This window comes from Strongylocentrotus purpuratus, unplaced genomic scaffold, assembly GCF_000002235.5.
Source record: "Strongylocentrotus purpuratus isolate Spur 01 unplaced genomic scaffold, Spur_5.0 spur5_contig_835, whole genome shotgun sequence".
Taxonomy (NCBI): domain Eukaryota; kingdom Metazoa; phylum Echinodermata; class Echinoidea; order Camarodonta; family Strongylocentrotidae; genus Strongylocentrotus; species Strongylocentrotus purpuratus.
Window position 1 is genome coordinate 253608 of NW_022145541.1, and position 21511 is coordinate 275118.

A 21511-nucleotide genomic window follows, 5' to 3' on the forward strand; every position below is an offset into this window, starting at 1 on the left:
ATGGATAGGCCGAGTACCGTTTTAATTTTTTAGTCTACACCGACGGACCCATTTTTACACTGCGACGAGTCATAAAATTGATGATAGTGTGAAGTTCAAATTTGTATATCAAAATTACCTATGCATACGTTCTATTTTATCTCGTTTCAATAACTGTTTCTCTCAAAATCAAAACCAACAACTTTATGTTGTTTACTTGTTGTGTATTTTGTCAAAAGTTGAAAATAAGTAACTCAGGGTCTTCATCAAAGACTAGGTAAGGTCACCGATCATTCGATCATGATGCATATAATACACACGCTTATCTCGCGTGATGACCGCTTGTCTTCTGCTAGAAGCTTCGCTGGATGTGGTCTGAGGATCCCGAGTGTTACGTTAAAAACCTTGTTTTTACTGCAAATCCAGATATTCAGTGAGTATAGAGAAAACATTTTATTTATTTGGTATATTCTAAAGGCATTTATATGCATTGGCGTTTATAATGGAGTGAACTAAGACGTGAATTTGTGGTACTTTGTCGATGCTTTGTTGAATGATTTGTGCGTAATGTGCACATACCAACCCCCCAGAGCTCAACCGTGTGCAGGCTCTCAGTTTCTGGTAGCTCATCCGCAGCTCAGCTCAGCTCAGCTGCTTATAATTCACTGGCACTGCCATTGATGGCGCAATTAATGGCATTATTTAGATTATTTAAGCTTGTTGTCTATTAACATCGACTTTCTAGGTCATGAATGTAAAGTCAGTTATATCAGCATTATCTTGAAATAGGAAACCATCGTTCACTCCACACATTGACATTGCAGTGTTGGTGGACAGAGCTGAGTAGTGGCATGGCAGTGCTTCATGGCATCACAAGCATTATTGATATTAATACTATTTGCATTGCCAAGCCCATGCCCTGGGCCTGGGCCTGGGCCATGGCCATGGTCTTTCTTTTCCCACCGGTAAGGTTATTATGGTAGGGCTGATAATTTACTGTAATATTACCTGAGTAGCTGGGCTGGGCAGGGGTGTTTAAAGTTTGTCCACATTAAAAAAAAGTTAAGATTTGAGAATGTGATATTCGATGCATGATTTTTCTCATTCTCCACAAATTTGTATCATCAATTACAACCAAATGACAGCAACATTTTTAGAGTCTGACTGGAAATGAGTTCAACCAGAAAATGTGTAACCAAGAATTCTGGCGATATTGCAATCTCAAAATTTGATGTCAGATCGGGGTCATAATAACAGCAAGTCCTTAATTCATGCATGAGAGCTTACATGTACAGCTGATAGATTTAGCTATCCATCAAATTTGAAGGCAAGATAATTGCATACAGTAGATTTTAAGGCAAAATATTATCCAATCAGTTGTTATCACTTGGATGATATCAAGTAAAGATTTCCAGACCCTTGTCAATGATGATAAATTCCATTTTTATCTTAATGGATGCAAAAGACTGCAAAATTTGTTGATCTTTAGTCAATAATTTCATAATTTCTCACCAAATTTTAAAGAAAATGTTGGCACTAGCTTTTTACAAGCTAAAGTATGGATCTGTGCGCAATCTTGGGTCATGTGCAGAGTACATTTACGGTCACACTACCATACTATTTTGGGGGGCATAGATTTGTTCTAACTTTCTGAAAGCTTCAGGCTCTTATTGAATATCAATGGTCTTTGGACCATTTCCAACTGGTCAACAGATCTTTGGGCAGAAGGGTCCCATACTGCACTTCCAAACTCCATTAATGGAGGAACAAGGGCCTTGAACGCCAGGGTCTTTGGCTGCGTTTATCGACCAGATTTTTGGCTAGAATCAGGTTTCTCAAACGTCTTTCAGGCAAATTTAGAAGGTGATAAACGCAAAGCCTTTTTATGCCTCCGCCACCGAAGGTGGTGCCGGAGGCATCATGTTTTCGGGTTGTCCGTCCGTACGTCCGTCCGTCCGTCCGTACGTCCGTCCGTCCGTCCGTCCGTCCGTCCGTCCGTCCGTCCGTCCGTCCCGTTTGACCGTTATCACAATATCTCAAGAACCATTTAAGATTTAAACTTAAGACTCAGGAATAGTATTTATCACCATAGGAAGACGATCTGATTAGATTTTGGAGTACGTAGGTCAAAGGTCACAGGTCACAGAGGTCAACTTATGAAATTCCTTGTATTGAGTTTGTTAGCGCGATATCTCAAGAACCATTTGAGATTTAAACTTAAGACTCGGGAATAGTATTTATCACCATAGGAAGACGATCTGATTAGATTTTGGAGTACGTAGGTCAAAGGTCACAGGTCACAGAGGTCAACTTATGAAATTCCTTGTATTGAGTTTGTTAGCGCGATATCTCAAGAACCATTTGAGATTTAAACTTCAAACTTAAGGATAGTATGTATCACCATAGGAAGACGATCTGATTAGATTTTGGAGCACGTATGTCAAAGGTCAAGGGTCACAGAGGTCAACTTATGAAATTCCATATATTGAGATTGTTATCATGATATCTCAAGAACCACTGGAGATTTAAACTTCAAACTTAGTGATAGTGTGTATCACTATAGGAAAACAATCTGATTAGATTTTGGAGCACGTATGTCAAAGGTCAAGGGTCACAGAGGTCAACTTATGAAATTCCATACATTGAGATTGTTATGATATCTCAAGAACCACTGGAGATGTAAAAACTTCAAACTTAAGGATAGTATGTATCACCATAGGAAGACGATCTGATTAGATTTTGGAGCACGTAGGTCAAAGGTCAAGGGTCACAGAGGTCAACTTATGAAATTCCATACATTGAGATTGTTATCATAATATCTCAAGAACCACTGGAGATTTAAACTTCAAACTTAATGATAGTGTGTATCACCATAGGAAGACAATCTGATTAGATTTTGGAGCACGTAGGTCAAAGGTCAAGGGTCACAGAGGTCAACTTATGAAATTCCATACATTGAGATCGTTATCGCGATATCTCAAGAACCACTGGAGAATTTTCACTTCAAACTTAATGATAGTATGTATCACCATATCATAATATCTCAAGAACCACTGGAGATTTAAACTTCAAACTTAATGATAGTGTGTATCACCATAGGAAGACAATCTGATTAGATTTTGGAGCACGTAGGTCAAAGGTCAAGGGTCACAGAGGTCAACTTATGAAATTCCATACATTGAGATTGTTATCATGATATCTCAAGAACCACTGGAGATTTAAACTCCAAACTTGTTTAAATTGCTCTATGGCGGAGGCATCATTTTCGACTGCGCGCAGTCAAAATTCCATCTAGTTTAAAGGGCTTTAGATATGGGCATATCTAAAGACGCAAAAAGGTGTGTTTTGTATGTGACATACAGCCAGAATCATGTTTCTGAGAGATCGATAAACGCAAAGCTGTTTTGAACCTCACATACAAATAGGACCACCCAGGTGTTGTGTACAAGCATGTGTGTGAAGTTGACCTCCGAGAAACTGTCTGCTTCCCGGGTCAAAACAGCTGGGCAGACACAAGGCCTTTTTTTTTAATCGTGAAGGGACGATAAACGCGACATCCCGCAAATCACGATCGTATAGTGGGGTATGATAGTGGGGTTCAATAGTGGGGTACGATATGTACATATCTAGTGGCAAGCCCCGATAAACGCGCCCTTTATTGCAGGAGATTTTTATCTTCAGATTTCTCTTGAGGAAAGCAAGGGTGTTGCTTGCTTTCTGGCAGGTGCTGGCGATGTGCTGATTCCACTTCAGGTCCTGTGTGATGGTGATGCCAAGGTACTTGGTGGGTGTCACAGAGTCCAGAGCAAAACCATTCAGCAAGTACTGGTGGTTGATTGATGCAAGTTCTTTTCCTAAAGACAGTGATGACCTGGCATTTTTGGGTGTTTAGTTCCATCTTTCAGTCTGAAGCCCAGTTGCCTAAAGTGCATTTACAGCTTCTTGAAGGTCATTTGCATCTTGTTGTGTCTGGATGGTCAGATACATGATAGCATCATCAGCAAAGAGCCTGACAGTCCAAGACATCTTGACTGGCAAGTCGTTAATGCTTTTGCTCAGCCTGTCTCTTTTCTTGATGAGCTGTCTTATCTTGTTGGTAATTCATGGAAGAAAGGAATTGCTGCTGCAAGACTGCAAGATGTGCAACTGTACCCCTCTTTTTATTCCAGTCTTGAAGGCAGTCCTGACAGATCATTGATAGTTCCACTGTCTGCCTTGTCCCAGTTAGCCTTAGAGTACTGTACATCAGAATCTTCCTACACACTTGCGGCCGTCTGGGAGATGGCATATCCAACTCCACGATAGGACAGTCGTGGTCTGAGACTTTGGGGACCACTTCCACAGATATTCAACTGATATAATATGAGCTATTTATGAACTTTAAAGCTTCTAATTCTGAAGATGAATTGTTTGATTTTATGAGGATGGTTTGGATAGAACTCTGGGAACTCTTTAGTAATTTAAAGCTAAATACTTTTCTTCTACATAAAAGTTGGAAGTGAGGTGTGTAAGAATGTAAGCACACACATGTACCTATAAATGCAATGGAGAGAATACCATGACTCTGTTTTAAGACACTACCAGCCAAAAAAAGTTGCTGGTGTTACTTTCAAACATCAACTTTTATTTGAGGGTACTTCCACAAGTAGACACACACATTCTTACATGCTAAACAAAGCTTCATAGCAACTTGATTCATTCATTGCCATTCAATGCTGCATTGCCAACTCTACCTCATACGTGTGGCTGAAGATTGGAAATATTATTTGTGGGTGAATACAGTGCCAATCACAGGTATAAATGTTGTATGTTCTGTTGTTTGAACTGATTAATGTTTGGACCGAGTGTTACTAAAATCGTCACTCTACATGTAGTCTCATAGTACTGGCACTTGTGTGTCATCACTGAAAATGTCTCATTAGAAATACTGAAAATTCCTCACCAGTTACATGTACATTATCCATACTGAATATTGTTGAGGCAATGATTTAGTACCATTTAAAAAGAATAATAAGTTACATGCACATGTATATTTATAAGGCCTGCTTCTGTCATATGTACAAGTAACATATTTGAAATATGACTTGTGTCATCTATTTGTATAATGTTGGGTTGGACATAATCAGGCAGAAAAAGATGTGACTTTATCTCAAATAAACATTGGAAAGTTGTTTCAATGCCAGTCCTTGGACTTACAATGTTATGCTTTAATGTGCAATTCATTAACTTCACTTTCTTTTTCCATTCCTAGTACTCTACTTTCTGTTCATTAATACTCTGATGGATTCAAGATAAAAAGCTTTAGTATGTCAGTCTGCATTTATTGCGATTCCAATTTTGCTATAAAGCTGCCGCAGAATTATTTGAAATGTCCTTTCTCCTATTTTTCTCAAATTGTATTTTCAGATCAAGTCGCATCCTTTTCTCTTTCCTACTGAAACCCATCTGTGAGTAACTCAACCCACCTCAGGATGTCAGCGAAAGCAATCCGAGAAGCAGGAGGTAAAGCCCTTCTGGGAAGGCATCTCAAATCAGCATCAGTCGCACCGTACCGTGGCGCCACGGTAACAGAGGAGGTTAACTGGGATGAACTCGTCAATGCAAACCCTTGGCTTCTGACAGAGGTGAGAAATAAAACACAAAATTAGGGATGCTTGTTTTTTTTGGTGTGTGTGTGTGTGTGTTGTGATGTCAGTGTATGTGAATGTGCCATACATTATTTTTTTTCATGATGGAGGAAGAAGAGTTAACTTTGGAAAGTTAAAACGGTATCTACCCTCCCCCATCCCCCCCCCCCAAAAAAAAGAAGAGAAATATGTAAAGTGGGGAGAAAAAACAAAATCAAATCAAAACCAAATGATAATTTAGACAGTATAGATTTGTATAAAGTAGTAGATCTATCGAGAAGTGACCAGCAAAGAATAGAAAAACAGTGGATTTTTAAAACAAATGATTAAAACCACATAATTTAGAATAGTAGATATTTAAGGGGGCATCTTGAATGAGTAAGATGAGTGCCCCTCCCTCCCTTTCTCCCCCTCCCCTCTTTCACTCACTCTCTCTCTCTCTCTCTCTCTCTTCTATATATTCCACCTTTTTTTTCCATTTAGTTCTCCTCTCTATAAATCTGTCTCTTCCACCCCCTTCTTTCTCTCCATGTCTCTTGGTCTCTTGGTCTCTCTCTCTCTCTTTCTCTCTCACTCACTTTCCCTCACTCCTGTACCTCTCCTTTCTCTTCTTGTATCACTCTCGCCCTTCCTCCTCTTTCTCTCCCCTCCCCTTCTGTTCTATCACTTTGCTCCCCTCTCCCTCTCCCACCCTCTTCACATATATTTCAAAAATATGATACATGTAGCATGTCTAACATTGACACAAAGAGAATGAAAGGGTACAATATATTTTTTTTAAAGCAAAAAATGACTTCCAAGCAGTCCATGCTAGACATCTGACATGGGTAATTATTTCCCCTGTGGTACGGTCTGTTACCACTAAGTTATATTGATAGGTGAGGTGTGATATCCAATCAAGGATATTACATGCTTGAAGGGATTGTTTATTTAATCATTGTGTGCAGGTTTTACACATCTACATGTACTGTACCTTAAAGGGAATGATCAGCTCATTCATGTAAAGAACTGCTAGAATATTGTTGATACATGTACATGTTTTTTCTCTTCTTCAATGATGTTTGAGAATATCCCATTGATATCATCTTAATAAGAACGTACGCTATGCTCCACTTCTTTGCTGGTGGTGATAGTGGTATTTCTGAATTTTGGTTAATGAATTTATTACGTGTATATTTTTGTGAGCTGGGCATCGCCCAAAATTTTGAGCCAAAATTGTTCAAAACAGCAAAACTGTTCTTCCATAGATACGTGTATGTACTTCACAAAGCAATTGTGCATGCCTAAAAAGAACATGTACAATACACATGTACATGTACTGTACATGTGGAAGTAGGAAAGTAGGACAGGGGAAAGGAGGGGAAAGGGGGGGGGGGGAGAAGCATGAAATGAGATGTACAAGTAGGGCACTTCAATTTCAAGTGAGCACTGCATTGCCACTGGGAAGAAACCAAGAACACTTCTTATTAGGCTTGTCTTCATCAGCTCGAGATTGCCAAATAACCTGCTATTTCAACTTTCCCGATCGCAAATTATCCAGTTAGTTTGCGTCTTCATCAGCCCGAAGTTGCAACTAGCGAGATATTTGGTCGGGATAATCATCCCAAGATATCTTGGGATAGTTTGCAAAATATCCCGCTCTTTGTCTGGTGCGTCTTCACCAGATCGAAGACTCGCACTATGCGTGAACGCTGAGCAAAATATCTCGAGCTAATTTCTCAAGGTCGAGTTTCATGTTTTGAGGTCTAATCTTGAGCTGATGAAGACGCAATTTATAACTTCGGGATTATTTCCCAAATCAGAAATAGCGGGCTATTTGTCAATCTCGAGCTGATGTGGACACGCCTATTTCTAAAGGATCTTCTCTCAACATCTTGTACAAACATACATGTACATGTTTATAAGGGTGTCATGAGAAGTACCTTTGAATTTGCCTTAATTAAGGACTGAGCACTACACGAGATACAATGTACCTCTCACTCATGCACATTTAGTATGTCTTGGCTATTTTAGATGAGAAATCTTGAGTCTGATGTACTTGGGTTTATCACAAAGCACTCCTTCATGGAGGAAATGTTTCTTTTCTAGTCTGAAGTTTCTTTATTTTTGTGCCATTTTATGGCTTCTTTTATCATCAAATAGATTATTAGAATATAAAGGATTCTAAATAAACATGCAGCTAAAAAGTCGTTACTTTGTATTTCTTTATTCACAGTCAAATTTATATAAATTCTGTCAACATTGATTGATTTTAAGTTCATATGACTGTTAACTTTTTTTATATACCTCACTTAAGTAATCCAGCCATCTGATTGTTCGAAATTGCATTCATTAACTTCAACTGTTCCTGTAAAATTCTCGGTAACCATGCTTAAAACATTTCAATATTTTAATAACCATGGTTATTAAAAATAGTTGGTCAGCCTCCATGGTTACCCCATAGGTTTACATGTTAAAAAATGGTTTGAGCGATGGAGGATACCGTATGTGTGCGAAGGATTGGTCGGTAATTTCAATACAATTGAATCTCGATCGATCTTACCGACAATTTTATCTTGCATTGTTGACATGAAGACGAAAATAAACTTCCAAAAACAAAAAAACAACATCTGCCGATAGATCTTGATCTAAGTTCGCGCCAATATGCTTTGCAAAAGTAAAAGAAGAGTCCGTATATGGATCTTTTGCGAAGCATTCATCACACGCGAAGCCGGTTTCAATCCATTTTAATGTATATATTGTACAAAACTGCCATGCATGTTAATAGCGCGTGATGGCCGAGAGGTCTGAGGCGCTGACTTTAGATACTTCACCTTTTGTACGCAAGAGTTCGAATCTCATCTTCGACAAAAATAAAAAATATTTTTTATTTTTTATTTTTTAGTCTATATTTTTTCGGCATATAAAAGTATTAATGACTGCTTTAATATTCGAGAAATAGTTGTTTTCATACGCTCTCGGGAAGGTTACAATTGGGCTATTCCCCTCGGCAAGCCTCGGGGAATAGCACAATTCTAACCTTCCCTTGAGCGTAATAAAACAACTATTTCTCTCAAAGCAGTCATTAATACTATAATGCATTATATGATGACATGTGAAGAAAAAAAATATTACATGGAAAAGTGTTGTAAAAACAAGACAGAATAAACTTTATCTAGAAAAATAGAGGTCGGTGTTTCTCTCTCAATGCTGAGTGCTGAATATTGGAATACATGTAATCAAAGCATGGTTTTTCCCGGAAGATCTCTTGACTACTTTAACCCAAACTCATACGTGCTTAGGTATGCGCATAGTACAACCCTCCCAAATTGTACTGATGAATTCAATTCCCTAGCAAGTCACGTTAGCCGCAGAGCCGGCCGTGGCAATCTCGTTAGAAAACCTAATTGATTTTGCCAAGTACTGTTTGACATTTTGGATGTTTATATTGGGAATGCGATACGAGGAAAGCAAGTGCAGACTGGATAAGGTATCTGAAACTCTAAGTGCTCGCAGGTCCCGAACATAACAGGTTGTTTGCTTGAAGTTTTTTATGATAATGCTTTAAAGGTAATGTCTGATAATGAAAAATGCATTCAGGGATAAACTGTCAAAAGGCCATTCTGAATTTTAGTAAATACATACATGTATAAATAGAATAATAGATAAATAAATTGAAACTAAACCTGACCCTTTGCTTTTGATCAAAAACAGCCCATTTGACAAAATGTTAACAATATGAGGACAAATATTCATCGTACTGTACTGTAGTTGGTGTTAATTTTTGTTTTAATCCATTGGCAAACTTGACAGCTTTTCTTTTGTTAATTGTCCAAATACACATAATGCAACTCTAACTTTCATTTAAAGTTACTAAAAGAAGATACAATACAGCCCTACAGTAGACAATTTTTAGAATATTTACTGCCAAAGAAATGCTTATGGGTATGATGTAATGTAATGAATCCATTGCATTGCTCTGGGATTAAAATTAGAGGGGGCCTGCAATTATCCTGGGCCCTTCAAAGACAGGATGTGTGAATGCCATTCATAGAAATGCTGGTATCAAATTCGCTTCCTTCCTGCCTATGAAATGTCTGTACATTAAAGATGCATGTACTGGTATTTGACCGAGTCCAAGGGTAATTTCTAGAATATGGGAATCTTTGGCATTTAAGATAGGGGTAAAGAAATGAGCAGGATAAAATGATCAAATTAACCTATCTAATACATTTTGGAGAGAGAATTGAGATAAACTTAAAAGTTTAAGACAACCTTGCCACCATTTTTGTATTATTTATTTTCTTCAATTTTTGAGCATAAAAACATAAAGCTGTAGCATACTATTCCGCACTTAATGAATAATAGTATAGTATCATCTTGTAAGGACTGGGAAATTGTGAATGTATTTAAATAGAAAGTTTAATCAACAAGTTGATGCATTCCTATGCAGATTGGATTTAACCTTTCCAGTACTCCCACGATCACATCCTTGCTGTATTCATTATTACTTTATTAAGACATCATTACTGCATATAAGTGAATAAACAGTAGGCCCAATGCTCTGTTTATTAACATTGCATGCATTAATTGAAACAGCATTGACATTTGATTGCACATTGATTAGGACTCTACCATGTAATCATTTACACTATCATAACATTTCTAACAACAGAACTTGAACAAAAAATATTGTGCTCTGGATGTAAGTGTATATAGTTGCTGCTTGTAAGTGTCGGCTTGCATGGTGATGTAGATATACAGTAGGTTTGCGGTTGCACCATGTGAGAGAGAGGGAGGATTGAGGAGTCCTGAAAAGGACTCTGACTCGGTAATCGTTCTTGGGGGAGTGTAGTCCTGACGATGGAAAGTCAACCTGTTTGAAACGTCGAGCCACTCATCCTCTTCAAGCGCTATAGTTCTCCTTAGAACTATATGCTAAGAAAGATAACAAACAGTCCTTTTCAGGACTACACTCCCCCAAGAAAGATTACTGAGTCAGAGTCCTTTTCAGGACTCCTCAACCCTCTCTCCCTCTCTCTCACACATGGTGCACCCGCAAACCTACTGTATAAATGTATATCTGTAATAATGATAAAGATATACATCTTTCATTGTGATAATGATAATGATTGCAACAAAATGTGACATAAGTAAATATTCAGTTTCTAAAGAGTCCTTTACTATCTAGTGAAGATGTTGAAGAATTAGCCGACATACATGTACATACACTACATACACTACACATGTATACAGACAAAGGCATTGTAGCAACAGTCTAGACATAATTCATGTTTGACATCCATGTGTACACATTGTGCAGTGTATATTCCCCAGAGCAAGGTTCCATGAAGGTCCTACTGATAAAGATATTGATTGGCGATGATTGATTTATCACTGATAATCTAATTTAGAACCTGTCACTCCCCATAGGAATGGCAATCTACAGCCATCCCTGGGAGTGAAAGGATCACTTCCACCTAGCTGTTGCAGATGAGAGAATGCAAAAGAGAAAGAGAGAGAGAGAGAGAGAGGGGGGAGGGGAGGGAGTGAGAGAGTGAGAGAGAGAAGGAAAGAGGGAGGGGAGAGACAAGAAATGTTGATAAATTGAAAAACAATTGAATGCTGCTGAGGGATATTTGAGTGTTTTGATGTGTGATCATAATAGGCCCACCCACCTCCCCCTTCTCTCTCTCTCCTCCTCTCTCTCTCTCTCTCTCTCTCTCTCTCTCCCTCCCTCCCCCTCTCTCTCTCTCTCTCTCTCCCTCTCTCTCCCTCTCCCTCCTACCCTTACAGGTTTTTTTACACCTTTTTCTTTTTTTCAAATGCACATGTATGTTTGCAGATATTCCCTTGTTTATATCTAGTATCTGATCATCCTGATGTACAGTACATTGTGATAAAGGCTCCTAACACTAAAGTGAGACTCAATGATTTTCTAAAGATGTGATATGCATTAACTCTAAATAAAAGAAAAGCATTATCATTAATATATTTTCCCATCTATCTCCTGACAGCGTCTGGTTGTGAAGCCTGATCAGCTAATCAAACGTCGTGGCAAACTTGGTCTCATCAAAGTCAATGCTGATCTACAAGGTGTCAAAGACTGGCTTACTACCAGACTAGGACAGAATATTGAGGTAGGACTAGATATCATTCATCATTTTTTCCATATTGTTCTTGACTGCCGTTACTTGTTCATACTGCTTTACTATTTGCACATCAAATAGTATGTTGTTCCCAACTTCCCATAGAAACTTCACAAAAGTTAACCATATGGAAATATAATGTTTTGTGGATTATTAATGCTTGTTCTAGCACTTTGAACAACTTCCATATATAGTACAACTATTCATCAACCCCTTGTTATACTGTGTGGCACTACTAACAGGAGATTCAGTGACATGTATAACGTAGTAGGTCTTTTAACCATTATTGTATTGATCACGATAGCCAATTGCCATATCAATTGATTTTTCTTTTTTTTTTAATGAAAAAAATAGATTTAAAAAACTTTCAATGTTTATTATTTATATTTACATTTCATTCCTGTAGGATTGTGTTAGTGTTCAGGAGATTTTTCTTAATATAGAATTCATGAGATAGCATATTTTCTTGATAATCTCTACAGGTTGGAGCTGCTAACGGCAAACTGAAGAACTTCCTGATCGAGCCGTTTGTTGCTCACAAACCAGAGGATGAGTTCTACGTCTGTATCTACTGCCAGCGAGCTAGTGATGTCATTCTCTTCACCCACGAGGGCGGTGTTGACGTTGGTGATGTCGACGCCAAGGTAGGAACCACCATAGCCTATAATTTAGGCGGAGTGCCAAGCTTTTTTCTTTGCTGCTAGACTAACCCTAAGCAGAACGTCTGATACGGCGAGACTACGAACCGTGAGTCGCGAAGCGGCTCACCGCCTATAATCACTGGTCTAGCTTTAGTCGTTGTTTTTTTATTATCGACCATGAATCCGTGGCAGTTTTTCGTACGAAAAAACCTCATGAATACGAAATGAACTCAACCAATCAGAAACACGTATGGAGAAGAGTCTATGCATATGCATATTATAAATCACGTGACATTACGTCATTTTCTTCATCCAAGATGGCGGGTAGTTCATGCGACGACGATCTTCTGCGAGAAAGTTTATCATATGCGGCCAACAAACTAGGCATTCCTAATGGAAAATTCAGAGAACTGCAGGAATGCGCTATTCGTAGCGTTATTGAAGCCGGCAGGGATATTTTTGTTGCGTTACCTACTGGTTTTGGAAAGAGTGCAATATACCAAGCAATCCCCTTGTGCTGTGATTTTCTACGCGACCACGGATTCTATGATCATGATGACTCGAGTCGTTGCCGTTGGTTTCTTATATCTGATTGGTCGAACGTAACATAGGTGTACCTTATTTGGTAGGGCTGTTGAATGATTCATAGATCCGCCATTTTGAATATATATGAATATTGATTAGCTAGACCAGTGATTATAGGCGGTGAGCGGCTCACGGTTCGTAGTCTCGCCGTATCAGACGTTCTGCTTAAGGTTAGTCTAGCAGCAAAGAAAAAAGCTCGGCACTCCGCCTAGATTATAGGCTAGAACCACCACAGATTACGTAACCAAATTATATGTCAGGTTTAAAGCCCCACTGCTCTACTTATAGCTACTTGCGCCCTCTATATAGCAAACAATGTCTAAGCGGTGCCTGTTGGTCTCCCATGATCCCCTTTTTCTTATCTTATTTGAGAGCTGATTTGATGAGATAGCCACCTGTCAGTGACCTTTCGGGGAGTTCTAATCCCCCTGGCCAAACTAGTGCAGACGGTCTTTAAATTGTATGTAGTTTAGGTACGTGTATAGTGAAACATGTGTATAAAGATTGCTCAAGGGAGATAAGGAAAGTGGTCTTTATGGGCAGGTGGTCTTTACATTTATGTACACGTTTTAATGAGAAACCATTGTCAAGGGAAACATAAAATGTTGCCTTTATATACAGGTGGTCTTTCTACACGGGTGTATATTTGTTCAGCAAAGTTTGTCGTTGTAAAATATATTAGCTTGTCTGCGGCGTACCCAACATACAATGTATGCAAGATGGAATCAATCCACAGAGATGTACAGGGAAAAAATTAATATTTATTTTTTGGGGGCTACTTTTCAAGCTTGCCTGCATGAAAATAACATTCTAAAACTTGTTTTGCATTGAACTCTATGCAAATTTATAGGGGCTCTTTTAGGCATTTCGGGGGCTAATTCGCCCCGAGCCCCTGTGTATTTTTTTCACTGGAGATGTAATGAAACATAATGTAGCTGATGAATTGAATAATTGGTGATCAGGGGTTAGATGGACCATATCTTGCAGTGCGGCGGAACGAGTTGCACAGATGAAGACCTGGCCCTTGTTAATAAGATGACCATCGCAGCCATTGGGCGATGGAAAAACTTAATTTAATTAAATTTAATTAAGGAACTTTACATAACTAATTAACTATCTGTAAGGAGACACAAACAAACAAGGGATTAGTTAAGAGCTCTGTCTGAAATTGATTTGCAGTCCAAGAGAAGTCTTGCAAATATGTACTTCATTGGTACCATTGGTACATGTACATGTATCCTAAGGTATTACTAAAATGAATTCTTAATGAGTTCTTAATATAAACACTACAAACACAATTTATTAACTAGTTTAAAAATAGGTGTAATTAATGATACCATGATAAATATAGGAAATGGATAAATATAGTCCTTCAGTGTCCTAAAAATAGAACAATGATAGCTGCATTATGATATAAATAGCAATAAAAGTAGTTTTGATAACTTAATAATAGAGACACCCATTTGATTAGATTACCTATAAAAAAATTACCTGGCTTACCCAATAAAGCAATGTTGACTTAGAAGATAACTTAAAAGTAGACACCCTCATTTGTACTGCATGGGTATTACTAAAATTAATCTTCAGACCGTTCAAACAAGTTTTATTGATGTAACTAGTTTTAAAATAGGCATGGTTAATGATAACATGATAAATATAGGAAATGTTTACATACAGTATATCACTTCAAGGTCCTGAAAACAGAAGCATGATAAATGCATTATGATATAAATAGCAATAAAAGTAAAAAGATAACTTAATAATAGACACCCATTTGATTAGATTACCTATAAAAAATCACCTGGCTTACCCATTTGATCCTGTATTTAATCTAAAGTGCAATAGTTCAGTTGTTGGTATATACAATCTTATCTACAAACGATTACCAAGAATAAATATGTACAGTACAGTACATGTACAAAAATATACTTTATATGTTTACATAGGTAATGATGTGCCATTACTGTTGCTTTCATATCTCCTTCATTTCAGCCAGTGAGCAAGTGATCGTTAAATAGAATAGAATAAAGAAAATAGTAAAAGAACATATCAAGAATGAAATATGTTCTTTTACTAATTTCTTTATTCTTCCTGGTTAAAGTCACATTTTGTTTCAAGTACTAAGTAGGCTTAGAAATGCTGTGTGATGCGCCTTTTTAAGGTTATGCACCATTCAAAGGCTGGTTAGAATCAAGAAGAGAAGATTAATGTAAATCAAATGATAAAGTCGACAATTTGTGTTTCCCTTCAGAATAGTTTTTCTCATTGAAACATGTATCAAACCTGTACATAAAGACCACCTGCCAATAGAGACCGTTCTTCTTGTCTTCCTTGAGCAAACTTTCTGTATACATTTGCAGAGATGCCAAGAAGTAAGAAGAAATCGTATTTAGTACGATAATAAGAGTGAAATATGATAATTTAATATCACCTCTTAAAATATGATTTTTCATCATAATCATTAAAAAAAAAAAACCATAAAAACAGCCAAATCGCATAGATAAACATCTCCACAACCCTCCAAAAAACTTTGCTTTACAATTTTCTCATTAAATTTTAATGAAAGAGCAATCATTTTGCTCAAATTTACTGGCCCGGGGCCGATGGGCCAGTGGTAGTGTCAAGTTTTTGTGCAAATCTGATTTTTTAGGATAGGTACTCAGTCTGTTTTTTGTGTCAAGAGGTTGGCATCTCTGCATTTGACTGTATTATGAATATGAGTATGATTATTTAATATTTTGAATGTTTCTACAGGCTGTTAAGCTGGAGATTGGCCTGCAAGAAGAGATAACAGCTGAGGGAATCAAGACTGCGCTTCTCTCCAATGTAACTGCTGGGAAGAAGGAGTAAGTTCATTTTCCAATTTATATTTAAGGCCATAAAACTTTGTTTTTCTTCAGTCCTACAGAAGGTGAAAAGGTGTATTTGGCATTCCTTGATATGATTGGTTATGGTATTTACTCACTCCCTTTGAAATAGGAATTGCCCTCAGGCATGCTGCAAAGAAAATAAGAAAATCAACCAACCATAGATGTATTCTTTGAAAAAACAATCCTACAAATACAAGGAAAGAAATATAGGTATGTATTTGAGGACAAAAAATAACAAAATAAGATAAAAACAGAATATGAAATGTTCTGCATTAACAGAGATCCATGTATGTAGGATACATGATCATCAATGCTCTTTGGCTTGCACAAGGAAGATGGATATAGTGAAGTCAGCATTTATTTCATAATCAAAATAGACAGAAGTACAAACAGAGCATATATCAATAGCATACAAGGCCCAGGACAATAGATTTGTGATAGAAATTAAGAGAGATTAAGAAATGACTCAATGACAGGTGAGACATTGTCCTGAAATAGCCCTTGATACGACCTTTGACCCTTCCGTGCAAGGAGACTCAATAGGCCTGTCTTCATCAGCTCAAGATTGCCAAATAGCTCGTTATTTCTGATTTGGGAAATAATCTCGAAGTTACAAATCACGTCTTCATCAGCTCAAGACTTGACCTCGAAACTTGAAACTCAAGCTCGAGAAAATAGCTCGAGATATTTTGCTCAGCGTTGGCGCATAGTGCAAGTGGTCGGGCTGCAGACGCACCGGACAAATAGAAGAATATTTTGCGAACTAGCGGGATATTTTGCAAACTAGCCCAAGATATCTTGGGATGATTATCTCGACCAAATACCCCGCTAATTGCAACTTCTGGCTGATGAAGAGCGCAAATTAACTGGATATTTTGCGATCAGGATAATTCAAATAAAGGGATATTTGGCAATCTGGAGCTGATGAAGACAGGCCTATGGCTGTCCCCTTGAGCCCATTATCATGTCATATGCAACGTGCCATTGGCCCAGTCAGCAAACATCCACAATCGCTGTGTAAATTTACCCTTCCAGATATGTATTTGTGCTTAGAGTGCAGTTGGCTTGGTTAGGTTAGGAAGGTGTGTAGTGCTGGGCAAATATGTGCTATCAGCATAGTGCTGTAATATTGCATTATGGCTGGTATGCTCAGGAATGCATCTATTGTATTGTGACACTATAGTGCTAAACTGCTATATGTGCGCTTATTTCACCTTCAAGTTCAAGTCTCAAGTTTATTTTGTTTCACATTTCACAAAAAGATTTCACATAATTGACAAAATTAGAACATACATAATATGAAATATACTCAAAATATCACATTATATAATCGATTCTTTGTAAAGTCGTCAAAATGAATAGTATTGAATAGTAGGTTATACAGGGTGACATGTGAGGAACCTTTTAAAAAGCTCAGCTTGCAGATTATAGGTTCCCATAAATAAAACTTAACATTTGATTGAAGTGGTTGCAATGGTGAAGGATGTAACATCAATAATAGGTGGGCAAGAAGGCCTTTAAATACATAAGATAATTTACAAAGTGAATCGAGCAAACATAGCAAAAACAGCAAACCAATTAATTTGTTACCAAAGAAATGTATCCTCTCTTCTCTCCATCTACTCCTTATTTTTGTTTGTCCCATTCTATTTCAAATCGTCTCAGTCATACTTCTGCAGTGCTTATATTGAGTTCTGTTCTGCCTCTCTCCTGTTGTCTTTTCACCTTTTTACTCTTATCTTACAGTATATTTGTATAGATCTTCTTCTCCATTATTAATAGTTTAATTTATTAAACAAAAAATAAATGGTTCAGCATTGTAATCATTGTTGTGAATTACTTAAAATTGATGAATGATTCACTTCTCAAATTTTATTTTATAAAGAGAGAGTACAAACACATAGTTTTCTCTGTACATTTTATTGATAACTGCTTGTGATATTTGCAAAAAAAAAGGTTTAAAAATTGATATCAAAACCAAATGCATTGAAATCGTTTTAAAGTTTACTTGTATTTTTAAAATATATTTGTTACTCTAACTGTATAACCAACATGGACTGCTCAGAATCATACCAGGGACATGTTTCAATGTTTCAATGACAAATGACAAAAATCAGTGAAAAATCTGCTGATAACCAATCAGAAGCAAGGATTTCACTAGCTTATAACAAAAACTGTAATTTGTCACTGATGACAAGTCTGATTAAAAGTTTACATGTAAATACTCAACCTTACATCCAGGTTCTGAGAATATTATCATCAATAGCACCTTATCCTTCAAATTACTTCTGAGAATAGGAGAGATTATCATGAAAAGAATTGTTAGTTGCCCAAAGAGATTTAAAGCCTGTCTGGACTAGTTTGGCCAGGGGGATTAGACCTCCCTGCAAAGTCACTGACAGGTGGTTATCTCATCAAATCAGCTCTCAATTAAAATAAGAAAAAGGGGATCATGGGGGACCAACAGGCACCAATTAGGCAATGTTGTCTATATAGAGAGCGCAAGTTGCTATAAGTAGTGCAGTGGGGATTTAAAAGAAATCAAGAATTTTCCTTTGAATTAAAAGCTGCACAGTTGCATCATGAATCTATCTCTATCTCATACCAATCATCAATTATGGGCAATACATGGATAATTTGACAGCACTATTTGTAGAACTTTATCATTCCTTCATTGATATGATGTGCGAAGCACGACGACTTGTCAATATTTGAAACAACGTATTTGAATTCACACTTATGTTAGCGTGCCCAGATTTACACTGGTGCAATTGATTGACATCATACATGTACATGTACATGCACAGATGTAATTGACAATTTTGTTCATAACATTATTTTCTTACTCCATTTTTAAATGTTGTTTTCCAATAGATTTCTAAAATGTAGATGGAATACAAATTCTCAATCTCTCACATGTAAAGGAAAATAAGCTTTATTTAGAACATTTTATTTATGAAACAATGCTTCCCTTTTTAAGGATGGTGGCAGGTTTTTTCCATAAACTTATTTTCTTACTCCATTAAATGTTATTTTCCAATAGATTTATAAAATTTAGATGGCAATTCTTTTTCTCTTTTTTTCATATACATGTATGTATAGAAAAAAATGTTTTCTACCAAATTCAATTTTCTAAAATCTAAAACGATGCTTCCTCTTTTTTCAGGATGGTGGCTGGCTTTGTGTTAGACCTGTATCAGCGGTTCCGTGACCTGTACTTCACATACCTGGAGATCAACCCACTGGGTGAGTGTTAATAGATCAAAAAGCCAGGAATCTCTGCCTAACACTTGTCTTACAATGTGGCTTCTCAACTTTGAACTTATGATCTCTTGTCCTACTTTCTTTGTTCATAGAGAATAGTACATATCTCTGTACAGCTTCTCGCCCAGTCATGATCTTATAGAGTTGAATTTGGTCAGTAGTAACATACTAAAGTCTCATTGCATTTTTATCTTCTCTCTTCCCCTATCCAGTTGTGACTGATAAGGTCTATGTACTAAATATTTCATTCCATTCAATGTTTTCTATCTTCTTTCTTCTCCTATCTAATCGTCACTGATAAGGTCTATGTATCAAGAGTTTCATTCCACTCTTTGTTTTTCTATCTGGTTTCTTCCCCTATCTAGTTGAGATTGATAAGATCTACATTGTATTTACTAAATATTTATTTCCACTCATTGATTACACTTCTTTCTTCCCTTATCTAGTTGTGACTGACAAGGTCTATGTATTAGATCTTGCTGCTAAGATTGATGCTACTGCCGAGTACCTGTGCAAGGTTCAATGGGGAGACCTGGAATTCCCTCCTCCTTTCGGTCGGGAAGCTTTCCCTGAGGTGAGAAATCAATTTCTGTTTGTGAAAGAAAGGCAGTTTATCTTGTCGTAAATCATATTTGTAATTAGTATTTATTGTCCATTTCTGGATATTTGATTTTCGCTGGTGTAACATATACAGATTAACATTTACTAGTGAATTTACACAAATTCTAGACATTAACAGTAAATGAACAAGGTTTAACATATGATTAAGCACAATTAACAGAAGGTCTAATGTTCTGTAATAAACACAAAATCAGGACAATAGTTAGCACAGTAATTAAAGCAAAGCAAGAGCAGGTGTCGGTGATCAAACGAATGTCCATATGATGGACATGAAGACATTTGAATTTTCATATGCACTTTAATAGCATGATGCGTTGAGATGTCTACGTATTAGTGAAGTAAATGGAGTTATAGTTAATGCCCATCTTCTTTTTTTTTAAAACATGGAAGCAGGTATCTTCTTTCCTGGCAGCTCTTGTGAAAAGAATTGCTGTGAATAATTCCAAAGACACTGATGACAGTGGCAAGCTGAAATTTATAAACAAAGACTGAGTTGCCTGCTGCAATGTGAATTGGTTTGTTATTTTTTCTAACTTGGTTTCCACAAATGCTGTATGAATCTGTTGATTTCTTTTTTTATCTTCAATTTGACATTCCTAATCCCTTTTTTCTGTGTTTATGTAGGAAGCATATATTGCAGACCTTGATGCTAAGAGTGGTGCATCCCTGAAGCTCACCATCTTGAATCCAGTCGGTCGTATCTGGACGATGGTGGCAGGGGGAGGTGCTTCAGTCATCTACAGGTTGGTTGGTTTGAATCTGTTTATACCGGTTGAATCTGGTTTTGACCAGTGCACAACATGAATATGACATCTTGTTTTCAGCAAAATTTCCTAATGAAATCACAGCATCCGGTGGAATAAAAATAATAATAATATTTGGTTCTTGTATAGCACATATCACATTATAACGTCTCTGTGCGCTTCCAAAGAGCTTTGGAAATCATTACCGCGGCTTTAGCATGTCTGCCATTATGGCGCTCTAGCATTTCAAGGATTTGATATGGAACCAAAAGAATCATCTTATTACTCGAGTAAAATTATTGGTATTTGTCAAACTAACCTTCCTGTTTATTGGTATACATTTTTACATTCATTATTGGTTAATCCATGACACTTCAAAGAAACATTTTCCTTTTTTTATAGAAAATACTCTCAAGCTTCCAATTATCTTCAAACACTTATTGGGCTTTGCAAGAAAGTTGCAGTCAATTGCAAATCCCCAAAATCAAGCATAAGTCTTGTGATCAATTGCAAATATCAGTTGCACACTTTGCAACTTTCTTGCAATGCCCCATTAGTATCTTTACTTTCAATGCTGTTTGTTTCTCAAACCCCCATGCTAGCAGCCACTTTACCATTTGGTATATCTCTCTCCATCTAGTGACACCATATGTGACCTTGGTGGAGCAGCAGAGCTAGCAAACTACGGTGAGTACTCTGGCGCCCCCAGTGAGGGTCAGACGTACGAGTACGCCAAGACGATCCTCGGTCTGATGACCAGAGAGCAGCACCCTGACGGCAAGGTGCTCATCATCGGAGGAGGGATTGCTAACTTCACTAATGTCGCATCTACATTCAAGGTGAGTTCTCCCTAGTACAGTCAAACCTGTCTATTAAAGACACTCAGTACTTAGCTCTCATAGGGAATTCAACACCGTTTGGGTGTTCACCCAATAAGAGGTGCTGTCAATCACCAGGATTAGCCTTCAGTTTCATGATCAGCAGGTCTTTTGTAACGTACTGCGTTTTTCACCCATTCCCCCACATGGTAAAGTCATTATCTCACTTTTCTGT

At 37.3% G+C, this 21511-nt stretch overlaps 1 protein-coding gene across 1 annotated transcript in view; it reads left to right on the plus strand.

Moving 5' to 3' along the window:
- The first annotated feature begins 309 nt into the window (after nucleotides 1-309).
- Nucleotides 310-21511, plus strand: part of LOC587157 (ATP-citrate synthase) — a 49762-nt gene continuing 28560 nt past the window's right edge. Inside the window, exons 1-9 of the mRNA XM_030985168.1 lie at nucleotides 310-412; nucleotides 5386-5603; nucleotides 11603-11725; nucleotides 12217-12378; nucleotides 15715-15806; nucleotides 18997-19076; nucleotides 19541-19668; nucleotides 20340-20458; nucleotides 21099-21297. Coding sequence (XP_030841028.1) covers nucleotides 5451-5603; nucleotides 11603-11725; nucleotides 12217-12378; nucleotides 15715-15806; nucleotides 18997-19076; nucleotides 19541-19668; nucleotides 20340-20458; nucleotides 21099-21297 — 1056 coding nt within the window. The 5' untranslated portion in view covers nucleotides 310-412; nucleotides 5386-5450. The remainder of the gene's footprint in view (nucleotides 413-5385; nucleotides 5604-11602; nucleotides 11726-12216; nucleotides 12379-15714; nucleotides 15807-18996; nucleotides 19077-19540; nucleotides 19669-20339; nucleotides 20459-21098; nucleotides 21298-21511) is intronic.